Below are 22,672 nucleotides of genomic sequence, written 5' to 3' on the forward strand. Positions count from 1 at the left end.
AGCACACTTTTATCCACCCTCAGGTTCAGATTCCCGGCTTGGAGGAGCTGCAGGTGTTTGTTCCCTGCGGCTTGTTGACTCAGAGGCCGCTCATCCTGCAGCTCCTCAATGCTGCTGCTGGTAAAGATTGCTCTAAAGAGCATGATGAATTGGCCGAGGATGAGGCTTACCTGTTGATGAGCAAGCACCGCAGCGGGGATTTGACGGCTGATTCTGACTGGGCTCAGTGGGATGGAGAGCTGCTCAAACTGGTCCCACAAATGGAAACAGTGGACACTCTGAGGGCCATGAAGGTATCAGCCACTTATTAGTGTGTCACAGAATGAAAGTTACATTTTTATCTAAACTACGGATGTCATGACCACATGTATTATTGATAAATTTGCTGTAAAACTCTCAACGGTTAACATGAAAATGATAGAAAAACCGTTATTGATAACAGGACCTTGATGAACCCACACACCAGTGATACCGCTCATGCACTGGGGAAGCTGGCTGTTTGCTAGCTATCTTAAATCCTAACATGAATACAAGAAGATGTGTAATGATAACCGCAGTGAAACTCTCAATGGTTGGTATAACAGTTTTAAAATAAAGATGATCAAAAAACATTGATTGATAGCTGCACTTTGATAAACCCACTTGCTATCTTAAATGACAACATGAATAGAAGAGACAATAACGTCTTTCTCCATTCATTTGTATTTTTTTTATTGATTTCATTTTTTACTTATTTATTTCCCCCCCCATTAAAAACATCACAACCCAATCTGAACTTATTGAAACACTTTTCTGTCTGAGAAACTAAGCTATTTAATCGTGCACATTGAACTTACAAGCTGTGCTGTCTTAGCACAATATAACTTACTCAAAGGAACATGAAACAGTGGTGTTTTTAAGATGCGTTCAATGACCGCTGAACATAACAGGTCAATACAGCGCTTGCCAGAACACTCTTATCAGTTAAGCATAAAAAACATAAAACATGCAAAATAGTGGGCTTTCTTACAGTGGGTCTATTTTAGTTATTTAAAAAAATCTAAACATTTCATTGTGTGTATAAGTACTTTTCGAGCACATTCAACAATACCACGATAACAATGGTAAAGTGATCATTTTGGTCACTATAACTCTGATTTTGAACTTTAACATAATTACATCCCTAAATACGACACATTAATGTCTTTACTAATTTCAAAATTCTAGCGCCCTCGAGACAGACACCAATTTGTGACATGCAGTAGCTTTACTCTCTCCCCTAACAACCTTCTTGCACTTTCCTCACCACCTGTCACTGTGATCACAGGTGGAGAACGTGCTCATCATCGTGATGCAGTCGGCTCATCTGGTGGCTCAGCGAAAGGCCGTCCAGCAGTCCATGGAGGATGTGCTCACTCTTAGCCGCGAGCAAACATCCAGTCAGCCTCTTATCGCCGGCGCTCTGGAGGAGCTCAAGGTGCTTACATAACCACAATCTGCGATTCGCAACCTTTGAAACACACACACTTATCTGCTCTACTCATATCTGTTGTTTGTAGCAATGCCCTCACCTTATCTCATAAACAAAACCCAAAACCAGTGAAGTTGGCACATAGTGTAATTTGTAAATAAAAACAATACAATGATTTGCAAATCCTTTTTAACTTATATTCAATTGAATGGACTGCCAAGACAAGATATTTAATGTTCGAACTAAGAAACGTTTTGCAAATCATCAACTTAGAATTTAATGGCAGCAACACATGGCCAAAAAGTTGGCACAAGGGATTTTTTACCACTGTGTTACATGGCCTTTCCTTTTAAAAAAACTCAGTAAATGTTCGGGAACTGAAGAGACCAATTTTTGAAGATTTTCAGGTGGAATTATTTCCCGTTCTTGCTTGATGTAAAGCTTAAGTCCGGGGTCTCCGATGTGGTATTTTAGGCTTCAGAATGGGCCACACATTTTCAATGGGAGACAGGTCTGGACTTCAAGCAGGCCAGTCTAGTACCCGCACTCTTTTACTACGAAGCCACGCTGTTGTAACACGTGGCTTGGCATTGTCTTGCTGAAATAAGCAGGGGCGTCCATGATAATGTTGCTTGGATGGCAACATATGTTGCTCCAAAACCTGTATGTACGTTTCAGCATAAATGGTTCCTTCACAGATGTGTAAGTTACCCATGCCTTGGGCACAAATACACCTCCATACCATCACAGATGCTGGCTTTTCAACATTGCGCCAATAACAATCCGAATGGTTCTTTTCCTCTTTTTTTCTGGAGGACACAACGCCCCCAGTTTCCAAAAACAATTTGAAATGTGGACCCGCGGTAGAAAATGGATGGATGGTTGGACTCGTCAGAACACTTTTCCACTTTGCATCAGTCCATCTTAGATGAACTCGTGCCCAGCGAAGCCGGCGATGTTTTTCTGGGTGTTTTTGATAAACGGCGTTGGCTTTGCATAGTAGAGTTTTAACTTGTTTAACAGTGTGTGAATGCAATAATGTGAGCTTTTGATGTTGTTATGACGTCTGTGTTGAGTTACCAGTCGTGTATATTACACTGAATTAACCGATTTTTTTGCAAGGGGGTGTAGGTCCCTTTCCTAATTTTATTTAAACAACCTTATCATTAAATGCTTACCGTAAAATGGATTTTATCCAAACTTATGATGTCATCTTTATAACTTACGGATAAATGAAAGAAAAACTATTTTTGGTTTTGATACTTAGTCCCCGTGTGACCATGTCGAAGTACGTTTGAGCAAGATGCTGAACCCCCAGATGCTCCTGATGCTGCGTCATCAGTAGGTGAATGTTGTTATAGTGTCAAAGTGCTTTGAGTACTTAAAGGTAGAAAAGCGCAATACAAGTAAAATCCATTTACCATCGATGCGACTTGTCGTTTTGTGCACGCTCACCATCTTGTCTCTCTGCTCCCAATGTTGCCCAACACAGGACGAAGCCCTGCAGCTTTGCATAAAGATCAGCTCGGCCATCGATCGAGTGGAGTACATGTTCACGACCGAGTTTAAGGCTGAGGTGGAGGAGTCCGAGTCGGCCACTCTGCAGCAGTACTACAGAGAGGCGATGATCCAGGGATATAACTTTGCCTTTGAGGTAAAAAGATGAAGTGTCAAAGGGCTGAAGAGTGTAGAAGCAGGATTTATGACTTAATGCTTTAATAATGATAGCAACTCCACAGCTGGGAGCTAATAACAAACAAAGTAGTACTTAGAATCTATGAATGTTTATTTGCATCCATGTACTTTCTGTGTAACATTTGCCTTGTGTCGTCTACAGTACCACAAGGAGGTGGTACGCCTCATGTCAGGGCAGTACAGGCAGAGAATAGGCGAACGCTACATAGCCTTCGCCCGCAAATGGATGACGTACGTCCTAACTAAGTGCGAGAGTGGCCGGGGCACCAAGCCGAGGTACTGTAACCGCCGACTGTCCGATGTCATTTAACATGCTTAATTTAAAACCCTTTTTGGTTTTACTGTGTGAGGTCCAGCTTTTAAAGGGGAACTGCACTTTTTTTTTGTAGATATACATAAAAACATGAATATTTACTATATATATACACATTTAGGTGTAAATATTCACATATACATGTGTGTGTGTATATATACATATATATATATATATATATATATATATATATATATATATACATACATATATATATATATATATAGTGTGTGTACACAATATATATACACACATAGATGTGTATATATATTGTGTGTGTATGTGTTTGTTTATGTATGTATGTATACATATATATATGTATATATATTTTTTTGTGTTTATATATATATATATATATATATATATATGAGTATATAATATAATGGATATAAAATTAACAATTATTTTAATTGTTTATTAAAAATATGTGAAAGTTCAACTCCTACCTAATTTACTTCCGTTACAACCTCCTCAATGTTTGTTATTTAATCAGAAATATCAAAGCAGCTAAAATGCGATAAACATGGATTAGTGTAGGGGGAGTGTTTTGTCCCTTGTAATGGATTTAATTGGGTGCAATGTTAATTGGTCATTTTTTTTATCACATCCACAAAGTACAATGAGTAGGTTAAGTGTGGCCATGTTTGTTGACTTGTTGTACTGGTTGATTGGTTTTCTGCACCATGACTAGATAAGGTTGTTTGGATTGGGTCATATAGGGAAAATACTCTACTTTGAAACTATGAAAGTACAACTATCGGCAGCGTATCTTCGTTGGCCAACAGATGGTGGTAAAATGGCAGCAATTAGACCACTGAATATTTGTATATGATATGGATAACACCGCTCCGGGTCAAATTGTTTATTGAACTTGTGCCGTCTCACGGGGCATAGAGAGGGCACAAGACTTCGGCGGGTCACAATAGGCCTGCGAGCCATAGTTTGGACATCCCTGGTTTCAATGAAGAATGACTCATAATTTTAAAAAAGCGGGGGGGTGGAACAAATAGTCTTTCTCCCAATTAATGGGTCTAAATTAGACACTGAAGTTGACCAACTCATCAGATTATGTCTCCATCCTTCTGCTATCCAAGTGAGACACATTATTTATGGTCTAAAATAAACTTTTGCGCTCCAAGGCATGAAAACAGCTCCCCGCAGCCGCTGATGTCAATATAGCCAGCACAAGCTGTTAGCTCCCTCTGGTCACGGCACCGCTAAAAATATTTTGCTTGTGTTATCGCTTATAATAGCAATATCGCTAATACTTGGTAAATATTCAAGTCAGAAAATACAAATGTTGTATTGTTGGCGCTTTTTGTAAGTTTTTGTATATTTACAGGGATTTATGAGCGTAATAACTTAAAAATATTTTTAAGTTTAAGATTACTTTCATTTATGAGTTAGAATACATTAAAAAAATACCTCTGTTGTCTTGCCCTTCATAAGGATTGTGAACAATAGGCAACATTCCAAAAAAAGTACAGTCCCCTTTAAGTAGCTAAAATGTCTTGCTTTGCTAAAAAATTTCAAACAGTATTTACTTTCATTCGTACCGATCAAAGTTCGCCGGTACTGATTCACGTAATTTCAAAGGGTGCCAGCCATATTTTGATACCTTTTTTGTGAAGTTATGATCCGTTGAAAACTCTGAAACCGGCTCAAGCACTTCACCGGAAAACAAGCAGTCATACACTCAGAGTGGACTCAGATAGACGTAATTCCTACAAACCAAAAAGAAGGCGCTTCACAGTAGAGTAAGGCTCCACTGTTAAAAATGTGCTTGCTCGATGTTAATTTACATTGGATTTGCCATACATGCGGTAATGACGAGCATTAGCATTATTATTTTCCATGGGGATTTTAACCCCTCTAAATTTGGTAATCAAAGCATGTTCCAGTCAAACAGCTGACGTGGAGTGAATACAATACTTAGTGTTTAAACACTTTGTAGGAGTCAACAGGAAATACTGGCACTTTCAACTTCATGGCAAAGACTGCTTGCTGTCTTGGGAACACACTGTAGCCTATACACCACTGCCGTCTATGTCTTTGAACTGCATATAATACAGTACTTGCTAATCAGGCACATAAATGGAAGACAACAAAAAAACTGAACAGCACAGCTCAGTGTTGATAAAACCTTTGACTTAACAATGAACATTTATTCAGACATTTGAACATACACAAAAGTACAGAAAAGTGCTACCATACATTTAAATTATGGGAAAATATATTTTAATTTATCCATATATTTTAAATGGAGGGAATTTGTGTTCAATTTTGGTGTTTGTCAAGTATTTTGTAGTATTTAAGCTAAAACCTTTAAAAATGTGTTTTGAATTGCAATGTCTTGAATTCCACTTCCTATGAATTCCAATTCAACATCCTGTGGGGATGGAGCAAATTCAAATTTAATTGAAATTCCACATTTTGGAGCCCGCTTTGGAGAGGTTTGGGGGTTGTTTTTGCTATAACACGCTGCCATGGCAACACTGCACAACAATAATGGTGCAACAATAATAAGTTGCACAAATGGCATTCTTGTACAACCAAGACCTTGATTTTAACTGTTATAAATCCTTAAATGTCAACAGCAGAACACTTCCTTTGTTGGAATCTATTTGAATGTGAATGAAAAAGAATTGTGCTTCTTGTTTCAACAGGTGGGCGACTCAAGGTTTTGACTTCCTTCAGGCTATTGAACCTGCCTTCATATCAGCTTTACCAGAAGACGACTTCCTGGTAAAGCCATGCGGCTCATCTTGTAATTATGCTTGAAATGTAATGTTTGACTGACATACATTGTCTTCTTTCTTTTTTGTTATTTTGTTTTTAGAATTTACAAGCGCTGATGAATGAATGCATCGGTCACGTGATTGGGAAACCTCACAGCCCGGTCACAGGCTTATACATTGGTGAGATGCTGCTTACTTTTCTGTATCTTTTTTTTTTTTCTAGTTTGCTGGAACACAAAATAGACTCCATGGCCTCTAAATCGTTGCAAATTTTCCACTGACGATATGATTTAAATCAGATTTGTTCCCATTCTTTTTTGCTGATGTCAAAGATTAGGTTGCAAGGTACAACTTCTGCATTCACCCATGATGAAACAATACACATATTTATTGAAATGGAAAATTAAATATAACCTAAACTTCATTCTACATATATAACATGTACACCCTTAATTTTGTGTAACAATTATAAAATAAGACATAAATATGCTTTTTAAAAAAAATAAGGCAAGTAATTATGCCCATAAAAAAAAGAAAATATTACGGGTAGAAAATATACAATTCTTGAAATACCGAAATGTTCTTTACTACACATCTATCTGCATAGTATAGAGAACATCTTTGTGTACAGCTTATTTAAATAAAAAGTAAACACATTATTTAAAGCATAGTGGCGGTTAAATGTTTTGTTGTTTGCCACCACGTACAATTTGATGTTACATTTTCAAAAAATGAGACCTAATTATTATACTGTGTAAAGTCAACCCGCTTTTATTATTAATAATTGGTTTCGAACATGACTGCAATAATAGAAGTTATTAATTATAAATTAAATATTTTCATGGACCAAAATCTATAAGCAAACTTGTAAATATGTTTTTCCACATTATTAGAGCCCTGTAGACATAAAATTACACCCTATAGTCACCTTTACACTCTTTTAATCCAATATAGTAATGCTATCTGTGGCTGAGCCAATCAGTGGCCATGATGCTGAACGGCGCATTTTGATTGGTTCAGTCTCATCTTGTGGTTAATACTACTGTAGGACTGATATTTTCAGTCTATTTAGCAATTTTTATGCTTGAAAGTGCTAAATTTGGGACCCAAAAAATTGGAGAATATACTTTAAAAGAATGAAATAATATCCCAAACTAAACTGCCATATTTTAAGCGCAGTGTGACAAACAAAGGATGACTATACTATTTTAGAATGTTTACATGTACATTACAGCTTTGTCTTAATACAAGACATAGTGTCCAAGTAGTATTTACTTTAATTGTTAGATGTACAATGAAATATTTCAGGCTGTACACACAGTAATAGTTTTGCAATACTAAAGTGTCAAACGTGACCTGTTAATATTAAAATATGCCTTAAAGTTAGCGACATTGCTCTAAATTATTATTTACTACCGACAGTAAAGGCATCTTTTTTTACGTCTTATCTTACTGGTCAGTCGGAAATGTCAACTATGTGTAATGTGATTGGCTGTGATTGATCAGAGGGCGGGAGTTATGCTCAAAAGAAACGGCTGTGGGGAATATATCCATCCATCCATTTTCTACCACTTGATATACTTTCAATTTATTTATTTTTAATTCCAATTTATTTATCATAAAAATATAAAAAGTCACTAAATGTGTAGTTAATATATTTTTCTTTAGTTTTAATTTTAAGTCGTTTACAATTTAGTTAAAGCTTTTGTGTAAACAAAATTGTAAATGAAGGGAATTTTCTTTTAAGAGTTTTTACCTAGGACATGAATTGTGTTTCCTAGTAAAGCCTTTCTCTTTCTTTCCAAGCCCCCAGAAGTAGTCCTCGGCCTGGCAAAGTCCCTCGCTGTCACAGTGACCCACCAAATCCAAACCTTTTCATCCCCAATGCTGAAGGGTTCAGGTTAGTGATTACTAAAAAGACTTTCTAGTCTTTTTTTGACAAAGCTGTGCTGCTTTTTTCGCTGCTTTTGCACCTCTTGACCTCTACTGCTGTGCTGGCAGAGTCTGTGTGTGCTCATGTAAGTGTGTGCGTGTGATTAAGTGAACCACATACACACACACATAACCATTCGTCCAAAGACGATCCTCATTTCCAAGGCAGAGCTCCTCAGTTTGTTTGTTTTTACCACGCAGCTCTCGAAGTCTCCCCTGCGACCTGCGGAATCAGCTTTTCCCAAATGGCCCTCGGCCCATCCCGCAGGGCCAGGGGGAACACGGCAACCAGAAAGCGCCAGGCAGCGCCCCCAATGATGTCAGGTAGCCCCCAAGCCCTAAATCACCTGCTGAAAATAAAATAAAAGGCCCAAATCCCCACAGACAAAATACAATATAAGATACTACTGTACATGCAAACACACTAATTAGTACTGCACTCTTTGAGAACTGACGTACACTGAGAGCCAGTATTTTTGAGTACCAATTATTACAGGAGGACCATTAAGATTCTAGACAAATGATACAGCTATCTGTATTTTTTTTATCAAGCTAACCATCCCATAATCATGATATAATCACGGTAACTTGATTGGAAAATTAGCTAGTCCCCAACAGGTTCGCAATTGTTGGAATCTCTGTTTACTAGCAATAGGTATGACGCCTCAGTGAGCATCTGGCACACTCATTGGCTGTATTGACACCGCTTCAATGTTGTGTTTCTGTTTAATAATACTGTCATTCTCTTGATTAAAAAAAAAAAAAAAGTCAATACGTTTGACTTGCAGATGAAATTAATAGTGAGGAAAATGGTATTTTTTTAACAAATAGCTGGACAGACAGGAGTATAAAACATGCGACCCTAGTCAATGAACCAAATTGTAAATAGGAGAATAATATTTATATTATTTGGTACTATAAAATCAGAATTACATCACACAGTCAAATGACACAGCATTTGTATCAGTCACTTGTTTTTTGACACACAGTATCTTTCCTTGTTTCATAATGTGTCAATGCTTCAGGACCATTTGACCTACAGTATCACTAGCGTTTATGAAGGCAAATGATTATCATCGTTCTTATTTTTTTTTTTTTTTTAACTTCGAGGAAGCACTTATAAATATTGTAGGTTTAGTTCCCTTTTAAGACACGTCATCGAAATGAACGTATGCATATGTGCTGCTCCTTCGGTTGTACTGCAAACCTAGTGGATGCGCTGAAAGCTGAAAAGGCAGTTGTTAGAAAAAAGACTGTTACTCGTGTTAATAAAAATGCGTCTTTTAATATTTTTAATTACACCAAATTAAATGTAGTAGCGATAGTTGTGCTGATAAATATTGGTATCAGTAAGTAATATCAGCATCGGTAAATGGTATACATCCCCATTGATAGCAAAGCCATTCTTGAAATAATATGCAATAATTAATAGCATTTGTGAGCCTAATCTAAATTAATCCCTTTGTTTGCATTTGGGGAAATATTGCATGTTCTATTGTTTTCATTTCATGGACACTTTTTCTCAAAATTGTATATTGTGTATTTGCTTAAGCTTTTACACATACATTAAATACAGGGCTTCTGCATGTCATTAAAAATAATTAAAAGTCACTGAATGGATTTTGCCAAAAAATAAGAACTTAAATGGCATAAAAGAGAAACAAATGTAAAGCTTTTTAGAAAAAATGCATCCAATTGTAGGCCAGGACCTATAGTCAATAAGTCGATTCATGGTACGATAAACGGAAATTAACTTAACAACTTTGCCGTCATCAATAAATTGCTGTGTCGGTGTGTTTCTTACTTCATCTATGGCTTTCAAAATGGATACAGATACGCTCTGAGCGCTCGAGCATGTTTCACAGTGGAATTACATGAACAGAGTAAACCTCTTGTCACACAATCCACAATCTTTGCTTCAGTATGAGCAGGCGGTACCAACTTGCAATTCTTTTCCACACGTTTTCCAGTGTGTTGTAGTGGTAGCCACATTCACTTTAATGTTGGAGCTGGAACTAATCATTGAAACCAAAAGAGAAGACTTTCGTGAAGTTAGACTTTGTGAACTTTGAAGATGATGTTGTAACAAGCTGACCAATCACAGCTCTTTTTTCTAACTTTATTTCAACAGCAATATGGGACATAATATTCAAACAATCAGTACATACAAGTAAACATGTCCCTATATACTTTTTCCAAATATGTACATAGAAATTATTTTTCTATATAATTTTCAAACAGTACTTAAGAAATTGAAGCAAAACTACCATAAGGAATAAATAAACACAATAGATATGAAACATGTGCTCAGGTTACAACAAAAGAAAGTAGAACAACAATAAAACAAAAGCATCATATTATATTTTTTCAAATTTTGTCTATGGTAGAAATGTTCATTACCCTTTTGTTTTCTTCCTCATCATTAGTGAACGCTGGTAAGGTCTGTCAGTGGTAAACCCAGAAAGGTGTTTTGCAGTCGTGCAAAACAACCTCCTAACTTTGCTCAATGGGCATCAACGCGGTGAAATCACACATGCTACGAGCAAATCACAAGTCCGTAATTAAATGCAGGCAGCAGTTAACTGTGCAAAATTTCTTTGGCGTGACCAACAAAACAACTTCTGCCGTATAAAATAAATTGCCAATTTCAAACTTGCTCGAGAGTAACAGTTAATGTAAAGTCTGCAGCGAATAACATTTTGTCAAAATCGTACAATTCTGTGCATACAGACAATTGTAAGCTTTTGAATTACCATGAATTGATTAACGTGGACCCCGACTTAAACAAGTTGAAAAACTTATTCGGGTGTTACCATTTAGTGGTCAATTGTACGGATTATGTACTGTACTGTGCAATCTACTAATAAAAGTATCAATCAATCAATCAATCAATTGACTATTTATCGTAACTATCTGCAGTAGGACATGGGTAATATATTTATTTTAAGTGGCATTAAAAAGTGATTAGAATATTAAATTAGACTTGCTGGTACCTGTAGAAAGTCATATTGGAAGTGCTGCTATTTATTGCCTAAAACACTGTACATATTCTTGACATTAGACCATTTAATTTATTTTCTAATAAGTACATTTCCATTTTTAAACACAAATGAACAGTTGAGAAAGCTGTACTCCTGAAGTCTTAAAATACAAAATAAATGCATGAGATTGAATATTAACTTTATATTAAGATAAAAAAACGAAATATTGTATACAATGAGTTAATATGAACAAAAAAAAACGTTTAAAACAAAACTAAATGAAGTGAAAAAAAAGGCACTTCTCAGTCAACCTTTTATGTCAATTGTTTTTTTCTGCCACTTTCAGCATGTGTTCAAATGAAAAAGAAAAAAAAAAAACCTTACATAAACCACCCTGTGTCAATGGAAGTGATTGTTGTGCTTTTGTGTGAAAATGGAATCCTTTGAAAGAGCGGGCCTGTGACATTCTGCTCTCTAGCGCTTTAGAACGTGAACCTCTTGCTCTTGACGCCACTTTTGCATCATGTCAGACTTTTGCCCAGCTCTAACCTTCTGACTGCATTAGTGGGAATGCATCCGCTTTAAAAGCTTCAAGCACTTATTTACCTCCACACTGCATTATTCCTTAGATTGTGTGCAACTACTTAATTTAATGGCAAGTTTAATAGGTCACTGTGTCCTCAAAGGGGATCCAGTTTCCACGAGAACGACCGTCTGTCCAGTTTCAAGTCGCTGAGTCGGCATTCAAGCCCTACAGACGACCGAGAAGGTGAGCTTACTTTAATCCACTTCCTTCATGCTCCCTTTCCTAAATCTCTTCTCATCCCAATTTCAGAACCTTCGTATCCCAAGGGTGACTCCAACAGCAGCACACGCAGAAGCTGGGAACTCCGCACCTTCATCAGTCAATCCAAAGGTGAGACCAACCGGTCACCAAAGCGACATTTGAGTGCACCTTTCCATCGCCACTTCCTGTGTTCAGACTCAGTAGCTCGCCACAGCCCGCTGGAGGCAGTCCGTCATTCCATCCGTAAGTTTGAAGACAAGCGCTATGCTGTGATGAAGCAACGCAACATCATCGGCCAGGTCTGCCACACGCCCAAGTCTTATGACAACGTGATGCATGTGGGCCTCAGGAAGGTCACCTTCAAGTGGCAGAGGGGTAACAAAATCGGTACGACTTTGTTTTTTTTTTTACGTCCAATGTCAATGTTCTGAAGGTACTAACAAGTTGTGATGTGTTGGTTTGCCAGGTGAGGGCCAGTATGGGAAAGTGTACACCTGCATCAATGTGGACACTGGAGAGCTGATGGCCATGAAGGAGGTTAGTGGGCAGTAAATCTATACAAGCTGTACACTGACTACTCTTAAGTATATCCGAGTTTATATATTATTGTACTTTGAAAGGATTTACTGTTACAAAAATGGTTGCTAAATGTATCTTCTAACCTAGTTTAAGCCCCTGGGGACATTGGATTTTACCAGTGGTGGGCCGTGCCTTTCCCACCTAGACCTTCAGTGATCTCTGACTTCAATGATTACCTTTCAAAATACTATCATTTATGTCACCACATGACCATTTCTGGAGAAATTCTATACAGAAACACATTTACGCACTACTGGGCATTGTACAAAACAAGTTATTTTCTGGCGCATTTAAAAATCAATAAACCCGCATCAGAAATTAAAACATATCTTATGTGGTACCGTCAAAATTAAAATGGCAAAAAACATTTTAAACGTGAAAAAAATAAAGAAATCAAATATCTAAACTCGCATTTCATCGACAGCTGAGCTAGCTTTTAGGGTTGGCCGACATCGTCTCCCAAGATTTAGTTTCGCTTTAAATATCCTTCTTGAAAATGGCCTTGCAAATATGTCTTGTCTAATCATGAAAGATGTAGACGAGGCGTGTTGGCTGAGTTCTTAAAGTTTACTCTATAACCTACTCATCAAAAACATGTCTACATTAAACCTGAACAGGGCTACTGCATGTTCCTCACTACTGTGGTATGCTGGGTAACGGAGTTCTTATGTTACCTGGCTCATAACATCACTATATATTAAAGTTAAAGTACCAATTATTGTCACACACACACTAGGTGTAGCGAAATCATTCTCTGTATTTGACCCATCACCCTTGATCACCCCCTGGGCGGTGAGGGGAGTAGTGAGCAGCAGCAGTGGCCGCCCCCGGGAATCATTTTTGGGGATTTAACCCCAATTCCAACCCTTAATGCTGACTGCCAAGCAGGGAGGTAATGGGTCCCATATATATCTGCCTTAGGCCATCTACAAGGCCTTACTGACAACACCGCGTGATCTGATTGGCTGTCGCAACTGTCTGTCAAATGTTTGTGTCCGCATTGCTGAATCTGAAGGCTTCTGGCAGATTTGTTACAGCATGGCAACATAAGCTCGCTGAATTCTGATTGGATAAAAACTCCATCCATCCATTTTCTACCGCTTGTCCCGTTTGGGGTCGCGGGGGGCGCTGCAGCCTATCTCAGCTGCATTCGGGCAGAGGGCGGGGTACACCCTGGACATAAAAACTCTATATACTAAAAACAACAACGCTGGAAGGAGCACAATATGAGATACACTTTTAAATATTTAGGGAAAGTAAATAAAAAAATACTTGAATCTTTAATTATGATCACAATTTCCGGTTATGTGAGAAGGCCTTGCTGGCCCTGAGGTCACACCACTGGATTTTAATGATTTTCAAAGCAAAAGAGGACATATCCGTCCTTTAAATTTTTGAAGGGCGTAAAAATTTAGGGTGTTCTGATCTAAAATTGATATAATCAAAAAAGTTAAAGTACACACAACACTAGGTGTGGCGAAATTTATACTCTTTGGTATGACTCGGCCGGGGTTTGAACTCCCAACCTACGGATCTCAAGGCGGACACTCTAACCACTAGGCCACTGAGTAGGTAAAAACCAAGTATGGGTGGATATCGGCTTGCATCTAACATCTCTGATATAAACTCTGATGCAAGCAGTCTCTCGGTGTGTTTTTCTTGTCCAAAGCTGGACAGCCAGTTAACGTCTATAGTGAATTTCCTCCATTAAACACACATGGTTGGTCATTTCAAATCATTTACAAAAGGTAAACATGGTACGCTATAGGCTATTAAGAGCTTGCAGCTACACAGCAGCTAAGCACACAAGCTACACATACGTTATAAGTGTCCTTAATTGAAGTATTTTGCAGTGTAAAAACACAACAGTTGTTTATACAAAGAAGCACTGTATTTTTCGGACTATGGATAAGATGCGGTGTACAGGCCGCACCCTCTCAGCGTTAGAAGAAAAACTTTTTTCCCCCTATATTAGCCGCACCGAACTTTAAGACGCAGACATGTATGTTATGAAATAAGATATTTACACAGAAAACATTTTAAAATGTTAATTTACATTAACATTGTTTCCAAACAGTGCCTGTAACATGGCAGTAAAACTGCTGATCAAACAAAACAGAAGTTTTGTTTTGGACTCACTAACTGCGGAAACTAACACTCCAATCAGCTAAACAGACTCAGTAACTCCACTGTGACGTTCTGGTGAATTTACCGAGAAAATCAGTCATAGTGTGGTATTAAAAAACGAAGAAGAAAAAAAAGAACACAAGAAGTAAGATGGCACTAGGTAATAAAAGGAGTACGGATAGGAATTAATAAGCTAAATGTTATTGCTACTCCTTTTCAAACATACAAAGGGTTTTTTTTTTTATCATCGAGTGTTTCAAGTATAACACAGTATTCACATGTTAGTTTGAAATAAAGCATTCATTCATTCATTATTTTTATTGTTACTTCAGGGCAAAGCGAACTATGTGATTAGCTGCGCTGCTGAAATTGTTCAGTTTAGGGCAACAATGTTGTAGAATATGCTTAAGAAAACCAACAAAAAAATTACGATGATCATTTGACCAAAAAGCCTTCAAAGTGTTCAAATGAAAAATAAAAACACTTTCTGTTTGATATTTTTCTTTGGGGCTGAAGTTGATTGAGAGATTGGAGGAAAGACTTTTATGTCCAGTTGGTCTTTGGGGCATAGTGGAATACTTGCCAGTGTATCGTACACCTGTGAAAAATTTGACATTGAAATTCTAAAATATAACAGAACATACCTTCTTAGGAAAATTCATGGCCCAAATACAGCAAAAATTTACTGAAAGCTAAAAAAAAATTGCCTTTGTCCTCTGAGGGTTCAAGTTTTTTTCCAGGATGGATCAAACTAATCCCAAGTGTTTACTTTCTGCATCATTAGATCAGATTCCAACCAAACGACCACAAAACCATTAAGGAGACGGCAGACGAGCTGAAAATCTTTGAAGGCATCAAGCACCCAAACTTGGTGCGCTACTTCGGAGTGGAGCTCCACAGGGTAAGACGCACACAGCCGACACTCTCCACCAATGCTCCTCAAATTTTTCATGTGTCTGACCAAACGCACAAACTCCCTGAGCAGTCAGTGAAACACATGTGGGCAACATCAGCAGCACACCTGTCCCAATCCTGACATATTAACAAGCTAAATGTCTTATTATTATAATCAAATGACAAGAGTCATTTATAACAAAAATATCTCGCTTTTCATGAGCTGTGTACTAGTATTGTATGTCAGAGTGGGGGTCCTGCTAGGAAAATAATGTGTTCCCCTTAAAATATTCCCATGTTGCACAATGTACATTTTACATCCTTGTAACTTTCTTTCTGTAAGATATATAATTCCAGTTTATGTTAGCATAAGTATAATAACAGAATTGCATGATTATTATCCAGAAATGAACATTCTTAAAACATGACAGTAGACTAAGCACACATCTGAATGGGGAGTGTGAGTAGAGATGGACATGTTGGACATGGATATGTTTTTTTCAAGGTCGATACCCGATATTTGTGGTAAAATGTAGCTGAACATGAATAGTATACGTGAGTAAACAGCTGGAAAAGGCTTTAAATCGTTTTTTAATCATTATTTTTCTGTAACATTAGGCCAGCAGTGAAGTAATTCTGTATGGGCCGCTAATGTTGTGGTGATTTTAGCACCAAACCACATCAGGGGAATTCACACACCTTTATTACGTGTGTCTAAGAGGAGCATCAACATTTGTATTTCAAAATATGGGAGATCTGCTCAAAATCGGTAAAAATATGAGATTTTTCTACATCACAATAAATTGCAAGCTAATCAATTTTACAGCAGATTATGGATTTTAATATTAAGATTTCTGTGGGAAAACCTAAAATATTGGTTGGTAGATTGAAGTTTATTTTAAACATTTATACAGTTTCTATATGATACATTACATCCATCCATCCATTTTCTACCGCTTATTCCCTTTGGGGTCGCGGGGGGCGTTTGTGCCTCTCTCAGCTACAATCGGGCGGAAGGCGGCGTACACCCTGGACAAGTTGCTACCTCATCACAGGGCCAACACAGATAGACAGACAACATTCACACTCACATTATAAATAAATTATCTTTAAATTTGGAAAAGACTAAGTATATGGTATTCGGTAATAAAAGAAAGATAGAAGTTAGTTTATCCATAAACAATGTGAAAATTGAGAAGGTGTCTGAAATCAGATTTCTTGGGGTCATCTTAGATGAAAAGTTGACATGGAAAGCTCATATAATGCATGTGAAAAATAAGGTATCTAAAAGCTTATTTATTTTGAACAAGGTTAAATATAGTTTTCCATACAACACAATGAGAATGTTATATTGCTCAATTATTCTACCTTATTTCAATTATTGTGCAGAAATATGGGGAAATACATATCATAGCAACATAATGCCTTTATTTCTTTCACAGAAAAGAGCAATTCGAATCATTTTTAAAGTAGGATATAGAGACCATACAAATCCACTCTTCATTAGGTCAGGATTACTAAAACTAAAATACATCGTAGAATTGAATACACTATTAATGATGTTCAAAGCGAGAAATAAAGTTCTTCCGAAGGACATACAAAAGTTATTTGTGTTCACATCTGAAGATGAGAACCACAGAAGGCCGTATGACTTTAAACATCCAAGAGTGCGAACAAATTTGAAACAAATGTGCTTGTCTGTTGTTGGTGTGAAAGCATGGAATTCTCTAAACAAAGACTTAAAAAGCTGTAAGAATATCTTTGTATTTAAAAAAAGTTATAAAAAGAGAAAACTGAAATTATATCAAACTGAGTTTTGATTTAGATTGGACGTGTCATTGTGAAAGTGCTTAAAGGAAAATGGAAAAGTATGTTGGAGTTTGGGTGTTGTTGGAGGGAACAGTTATAATTCATCTAAAATACTGTAATTTGTGTTAAAAAAAAGGGGCAGATAAATATAAGAATATAATTCTTCCATCTGCTCCTTTCTGATCATGGAAATGTATAAGAAAGAAAAACAAAAAAAACAATGACAGTGTCAATTGTACGTGGCTTGTAAATATGCATTTTCATGAAAGGAATAAAAAAAATAAAATGTTGACATTCACACACTAGGGGCCAATTTAGTGTTGCCAATCAACCTATCCCCAGGTGCATGTCTTTGGAAGTGGGAGGAAGCCGGAGTACCCGGAGGGAACCCACGTATTCACGGGGAGAACATGCAAACTCCACACAGAAAGATTCCGAGCCCGGGATTGAACCCCAGACTACTCAGGACCTCCGTATTGTGAGGCAGACGCACTAACCCCTCTCCCACCGTGAAGCCGATACTTCACATATTTTACATATTTAAATTTCTCTTAACAACATGTCCGAAAAGGAGTAACAGGAAGAAAAGCTTATTTAATCCTACGCCTTTTCCACGTCATAACAATTATGTTCATTTCCCGTTCTCAATTTGGAACACAATTTACATCAATGATTTTTCAATGTAAAATGATTGATATGGAATATATGGTTTCTAAATATGGCAAACATTTCAATAAAACTAAAGTGGTCGTCTGAGCACGTCAGTCCACGTCAGAATGGAGCACTGGTTGGTATTCCTCTCCACTTATCAGAAGTTGTAAATACTAAATACTGGTATCATTTGGGTATGTATTGTATCTGCTGATGTATTTATGTTGTAATTTTAAAAACATTATGAATATCAGCTGATACCGATAAAAGAAGGCCGATATCGATATGTCAAAATGAGAAATATCGGCGCCGACAATCTGTGGATCCCTAGTTCCAAGTACTTGTTTATTTCACCATAATAAGAGTTAAAAGCATCTACCTGTCTTGACTCTTCTGCACTTTTTTGAATTTTGCCCGTTGTTCACAATATTTATGAAAGACAAGACGACAGATGTATTTGTAATGCATTCTAACTCCTTAATAAACAGAAATAAAAATCCAATTACAATGGAGCAACTGGGAGGACCCCTATTCCACACATAAAATCCAATAAATAACCATCCAAAAAGCACCAAAAATACTCCATTTACATTTCGCGACTTGAGTATTAACTAGGGATGCACCGAAATGAAAATTTGTGGCCGAAGCCGAATAAAATTTAAAAGCTTGGCCGAAGGCCGAATACTGAATACCGAATAATGAATGCAGTTTTTCCCAAAAAAATGTTATATTGCATAAACAGCGTACAATAAATTTTTAGACATGTTTTTTTAAATAAAGTAAATTTTTATTGAATATTGACATTTTTTTAATATTCCAGTAGCCTTTGCTTTTCAAAAAAGCACAAAGTTTTTAATTTATATTAGGCCTTAAAAAAAAACATGCACTCCAAAAAAAAAAAAGTGCATTAAAGTGGATAAACCCACAACAAATGAATTATTGTCCTTTTGCCAAAAGTCTGCTTAGTCACAGTAGATAGACTAATAATGTAAACAGAAGGCTCAAGTAAATCTCAATTAAGTGTGTGCTTGTAACCTCATACACTTATACAGGTGGCCTACACAACAGGCTAATAATGTAAACAGCACACACACACACAATGTAAAGAGCACACATCAGAGAAATACCGTCTGCTCGGTATCGTGTAACGGGGCTCAATGTGCTCCATGAGTCTCCGAAAGCCAATGTCCTCCACAACACTAAACGGTTGATCATCCAAAGCCATAAACTCCATTACCTTCTTTGTAATTCCGTTTGCTTTGGCATCGTCAGTCGCAAACATTTTCGTCCTCTCAAAGACGTCGGCCACGAGGCACCTCCTCGAGACAGTTTGGCTGAACATTCGTTGCAAACTGCAATACTTTTGTCACTTTCCGACACTTTAAAATATCTCCACACTGCTGACATTTTTCCGAAGGCGCCTGGTTCCAACGTCACTGCACGTTGGTTGATTGCGTCACCGCGTCAAAAAATTCCGTCATTGCATCACACGCCACTACTTGGCCTTGCATTTAACTCATTCCACCGAAGGCTGAATGTGGCTTTTTTTGCCATATTCGGCCGAATATATTCGGTTACCGATTAATCGGTGCATCCCTAGTATTAACCAAGTATTAGTGATATTGTTATTATAAGTGCTAACGCACACAAAGTTTTTTATAGCACCACCGCGATCACCAGCTCTGTTGACATCATCGGCTGGTGAGCTGCTTCCTCGCCTCGATGCGTGTCAAAGTTTATTGTAGTTCATAAATCTTGCCTCTCGCCTGGATAGTAGAAGAATGAGGACATAATCCACCAAGTTGGTACACTTTGACAGCCAATTTAGATCTGATAACGGCTTCGTTTAACCCCCCTTTTCTTCGCAAAGATTATGAGTAATTTCTTCATGTAAAGGGGAATATAACACAATTCTATCAATCGGCATCCGAATGACAGCAGACATTGTACAGTAAGTGATGTTTTATTATGTATGTTGGCGCTCATGAATACTGCAGTGAGTAATATAAGTGGTATTGTCGAAGGAAAAGCGAAAGCCGTGAAGCGTTTTGGAAATTAATGCGCCACTTATGTTTAAAATGATCAAAATACATATTAAATGTTATTATAAATGTAGCTGTTACTACATTACATATATACTTACTGCATGTATATAAAACCTTAATGGAGGTGTTAGGATGTTTTAAGCGCTTTATAGGCAGGATTAAGCTGACTTTTGAGTGCATTTATTTACTAGTCAGAAAGCATTAGAAAATAAAAACGAGTTCTTGTTGGGAATTATAGGCAACATTTAAAAAATAAAAATAAAAATGCACTTCTCCTTTAAGCAAACTAGCAAAACAGATGACTAGCTGCGTGTGAGTCGAGCTGGAATTTGCAGTTTGTGTGGTGTTGTCCCACTTTTTGTGTGGCCTTAAACGCATCAGTGGCTGAGTTTAATGAGTTTGTTAGCGCAAGTTATATGTCGGTATGACGCAGGGTTGGTTTTGGCGTGGTTTGTACGTCAGAAAATTACCAGCTTTGCTTGATCTATTTTTGTTTTTTTTGCACATTTTTTTTAACGTGTTTCTAAAAAGTATTGCTCCATAAAGTGTTCGATGGACCTCTCATCCACACAGCGCCTTGACAGACGTTACACAAATTGGACAGTGTTTCCACCTGTAGCTCAGAGTTGCCTTAAAAAAAAATTCTGCAAAATATATTTTGTGTTTATCTTGTTTAATTTTGGATTGTTGGATTTTATTTTGCTTCCCACCACTCACCCCCTCTGCGGCGTACACCCTTCAGGAGGAGATGTACATCTTCATGGAGTACTGTGACGAGGGCACCCTGGAGGAGGTGTCCAGGCTGGGCCTGCAGGAGCACGTCATCAGGCTGTACAGTAAGCAGATCACCACCGCCATCAACGTCCTCCATGAGCACGGCATCGTCCACAGGGACATTAAAGGTCAGCGACCTCTGCGCCACACCTCTTCTCCCCTCCCCCCTTCTCCTAACATCAGCGCTCTCTCATCAGGAGCCAACATCTTTCTGACGTCTTCTGGCCTCATTAAACTGGGCGACTTTGGCTGCTCGGTCAAGTTAAGAAACAACACCCACACCATGCCGGGCGAGGTCAACAGCACTCTGGGGACAGCCGGTAAGACCAGTGGTGGGGGCGTGGCCGGGGGCGTGGCCGGGGGCGTGTCAGTGTGTCCTTATCGTGTGATTTGCATAATTGGCAATGTTTTTGGTTTAAAAGGCTAAAAAAAATGTTCTGAGAAAAAACCCAATTGCGATTTTTCTCTCCAAAATTGAGAATGCGATTCAACTTGCAATTTTTATATTTGATGCATTAAGTGCATAAAACATGGAAAATAAGGAGTAAAGACTTTTTGTTGGAGGCTCCCATTAAAAACAATGTGAGGATGTGAGGAGCCCTCGACGGGTGATGTCATCGTCTGCGACTTCCGGTAAAGGCAAAACTTTTCTGGTAGCGACCAAAAGTTGAATACTTTATCGTCGATGTTTTCTGCTAAATCCTTTCAGCAAAAATATGGCAATATCGTGAAATGATCAAGTATGACACATAGAATGGACCTGCTATCCCCGTTTAAATAAGAAAATCTCATTTCAGTAGGCCTTTAAACTGTCTGGTCGTCCGTCCCCTCGCTTTAACATTTGTGGCAATGCAAGGTGGAACTCGAGGCCATCCGAGCACGCCGGGTAGATTTAAAGGACGGTTGGCAAGCAGCACTCTTAACACGAGAGACCTCCTGTAGAAATGCTGTTTTAGTTCATTTACATTTTATGGAAGGTTTTTTATGTTTAGATGAGGTGGCGACTTGTCCAGGGTGTACTCCGCCTTCCGCCCGATTGTAGCTGAGATAGGCGCCAGCGCCCCCCGCAACCCGAAAAAGGGAATAAGCGGTAGAAAATGGATGGATGGGCTTTATTTTTATTCAGCCAATATTTTCTTTATTTGCATGCTTAGGATAATTAGAAGGTACACTTTATTTGTAATTATTACATTTGTCTAAATAATTTGATGACGTAACTGTTTAATTGCATATATGGCAGAAGGAAATGTGTGGTGAGATGGTTTTGGACACAGTGCATTGTGGGTAATGGCATTCAGGTATGGGGGAATGGAGCAACACAGTTTTTTTTACCTTTTTCTAACTCTTTCTAACTGTAACAAACTCTCTTTATTTTGCCATTCATTTGTTCCCACATCGTTATTGTTTTACGTTGTTGAATGATTTAGTTCACAAGTAAACGATACAAAACGAAGAGGAGCGTCTGGAGTTTTGTTTGTTGTTGCCGCAGGAGAAAGTAGAGTGTCGAGCTAAGGCTTCATTAGGAATCTGCACTTCCATCTCTGCTATCCAGCGCCATGTTCCTCGGCTAGACTTGTATTAGCAGTGTGTTGCAATCAGTCACCCACTGGAACATACTTGCCAACCTTGAGACCTCCGATTTCGGGAAGTGGGGGGTAGGGGGTGGGGCGTGGTTAAGAGGGGACGAGTATATTTACAGCTATCCATCCATCCATTTTCTACCGCTTATTCCCTTTGGGGTCGCGGGGCGCACTGGTGCCTATCTCAGCTACAATCGGGCGGAAGGCGGGATACACCCTGGACAGGTCGCCACCTCATCGCAGTATGTGTAGAAATCTTTATTTATAATTGAATCACTTGTTTATTTTTCAACAAGTTTTAAGTTATTTTTATATAT

The 22,672-nt window shown here is 38.0% G+C and overlaps 1 protein-coding gene across 3 annotated transcripts in view; it reads left to right on the plus strand.

Moving 5' to 3' along the window:
* Positions 1-22,672, plus strand: part of map3k4 (mitogen-activated protein kinase kinase kinase 4) — a 53,747-nt gene that overhangs the window by 21,976 nt on the left and 9,099 nt on the right. For 2 of the 3 annotated variants that reach the window (XM_061910412.1, XM_061910413.1), the window contains exons 10-24: positions 24-293; positions 1,307-1,456; positions 2,943-3,104; positions 3,288-3,421; positions 6,125-6,203; positions 6,298-6,376; positions 8,003-8,096; positions 8,330-8,452; positions 11,796-11,878; positions 11,945-12,025; positions 12,092-12,283; positions 12,363-12,433; positions 15,387-15,503; positions 20,744-20,903; positions 20,973-21,095. In XM_061910412.1, coding sequence (XP_061766396.1) covers positions 24-293; positions 1,307-1,456; positions 2,943-3,104; positions 3,288-3,421; positions 6,125-6,203; positions 6,298-6,376; positions 8,003-8,096; positions 8,330-8,452; positions 11,796-11,878; positions 11,945-12,025; positions 12,092-12,283; positions 12,363-12,433; positions 15,387-15,503; positions 20,744-20,903; positions 20,973-21,095 — 1,918 coding nt within the window. The remainder of the gene's footprint in view (positions 1-23; positions 294-1,306; positions 1,457-2,942; positions 3,105-3,287; positions 3,422-6,124; positions 6,204-6,297; positions 6,377-8,002; positions 8,097-8,329; positions 8,453-11,795; positions 11,879-11,944; positions 12,026-12,091; positions 12,284-12,362; positions 12,434-15,386; positions 15,504-20,743; positions 20,904-20,972; positions 21,096-22,672) is intronic. The other variant, XM_061910414.1, reaches the window with a different exon arrangement.

This window comes from Nerophis ophidion, linkage group LG09 (genome assembly GCF_033978795.1).
Source record: "Nerophis ophidion isolate RoL-2023_Sa linkage group LG09, RoL_Noph_v1.0, whole genome shotgun sequence".
Classification (NCBI taxonomy): domain Eukaryota; kingdom Metazoa; phylum Chordata; class Actinopteri; order Syngnathiformes; family Syngnathidae; genus Nerophis; species Nerophis ophidion.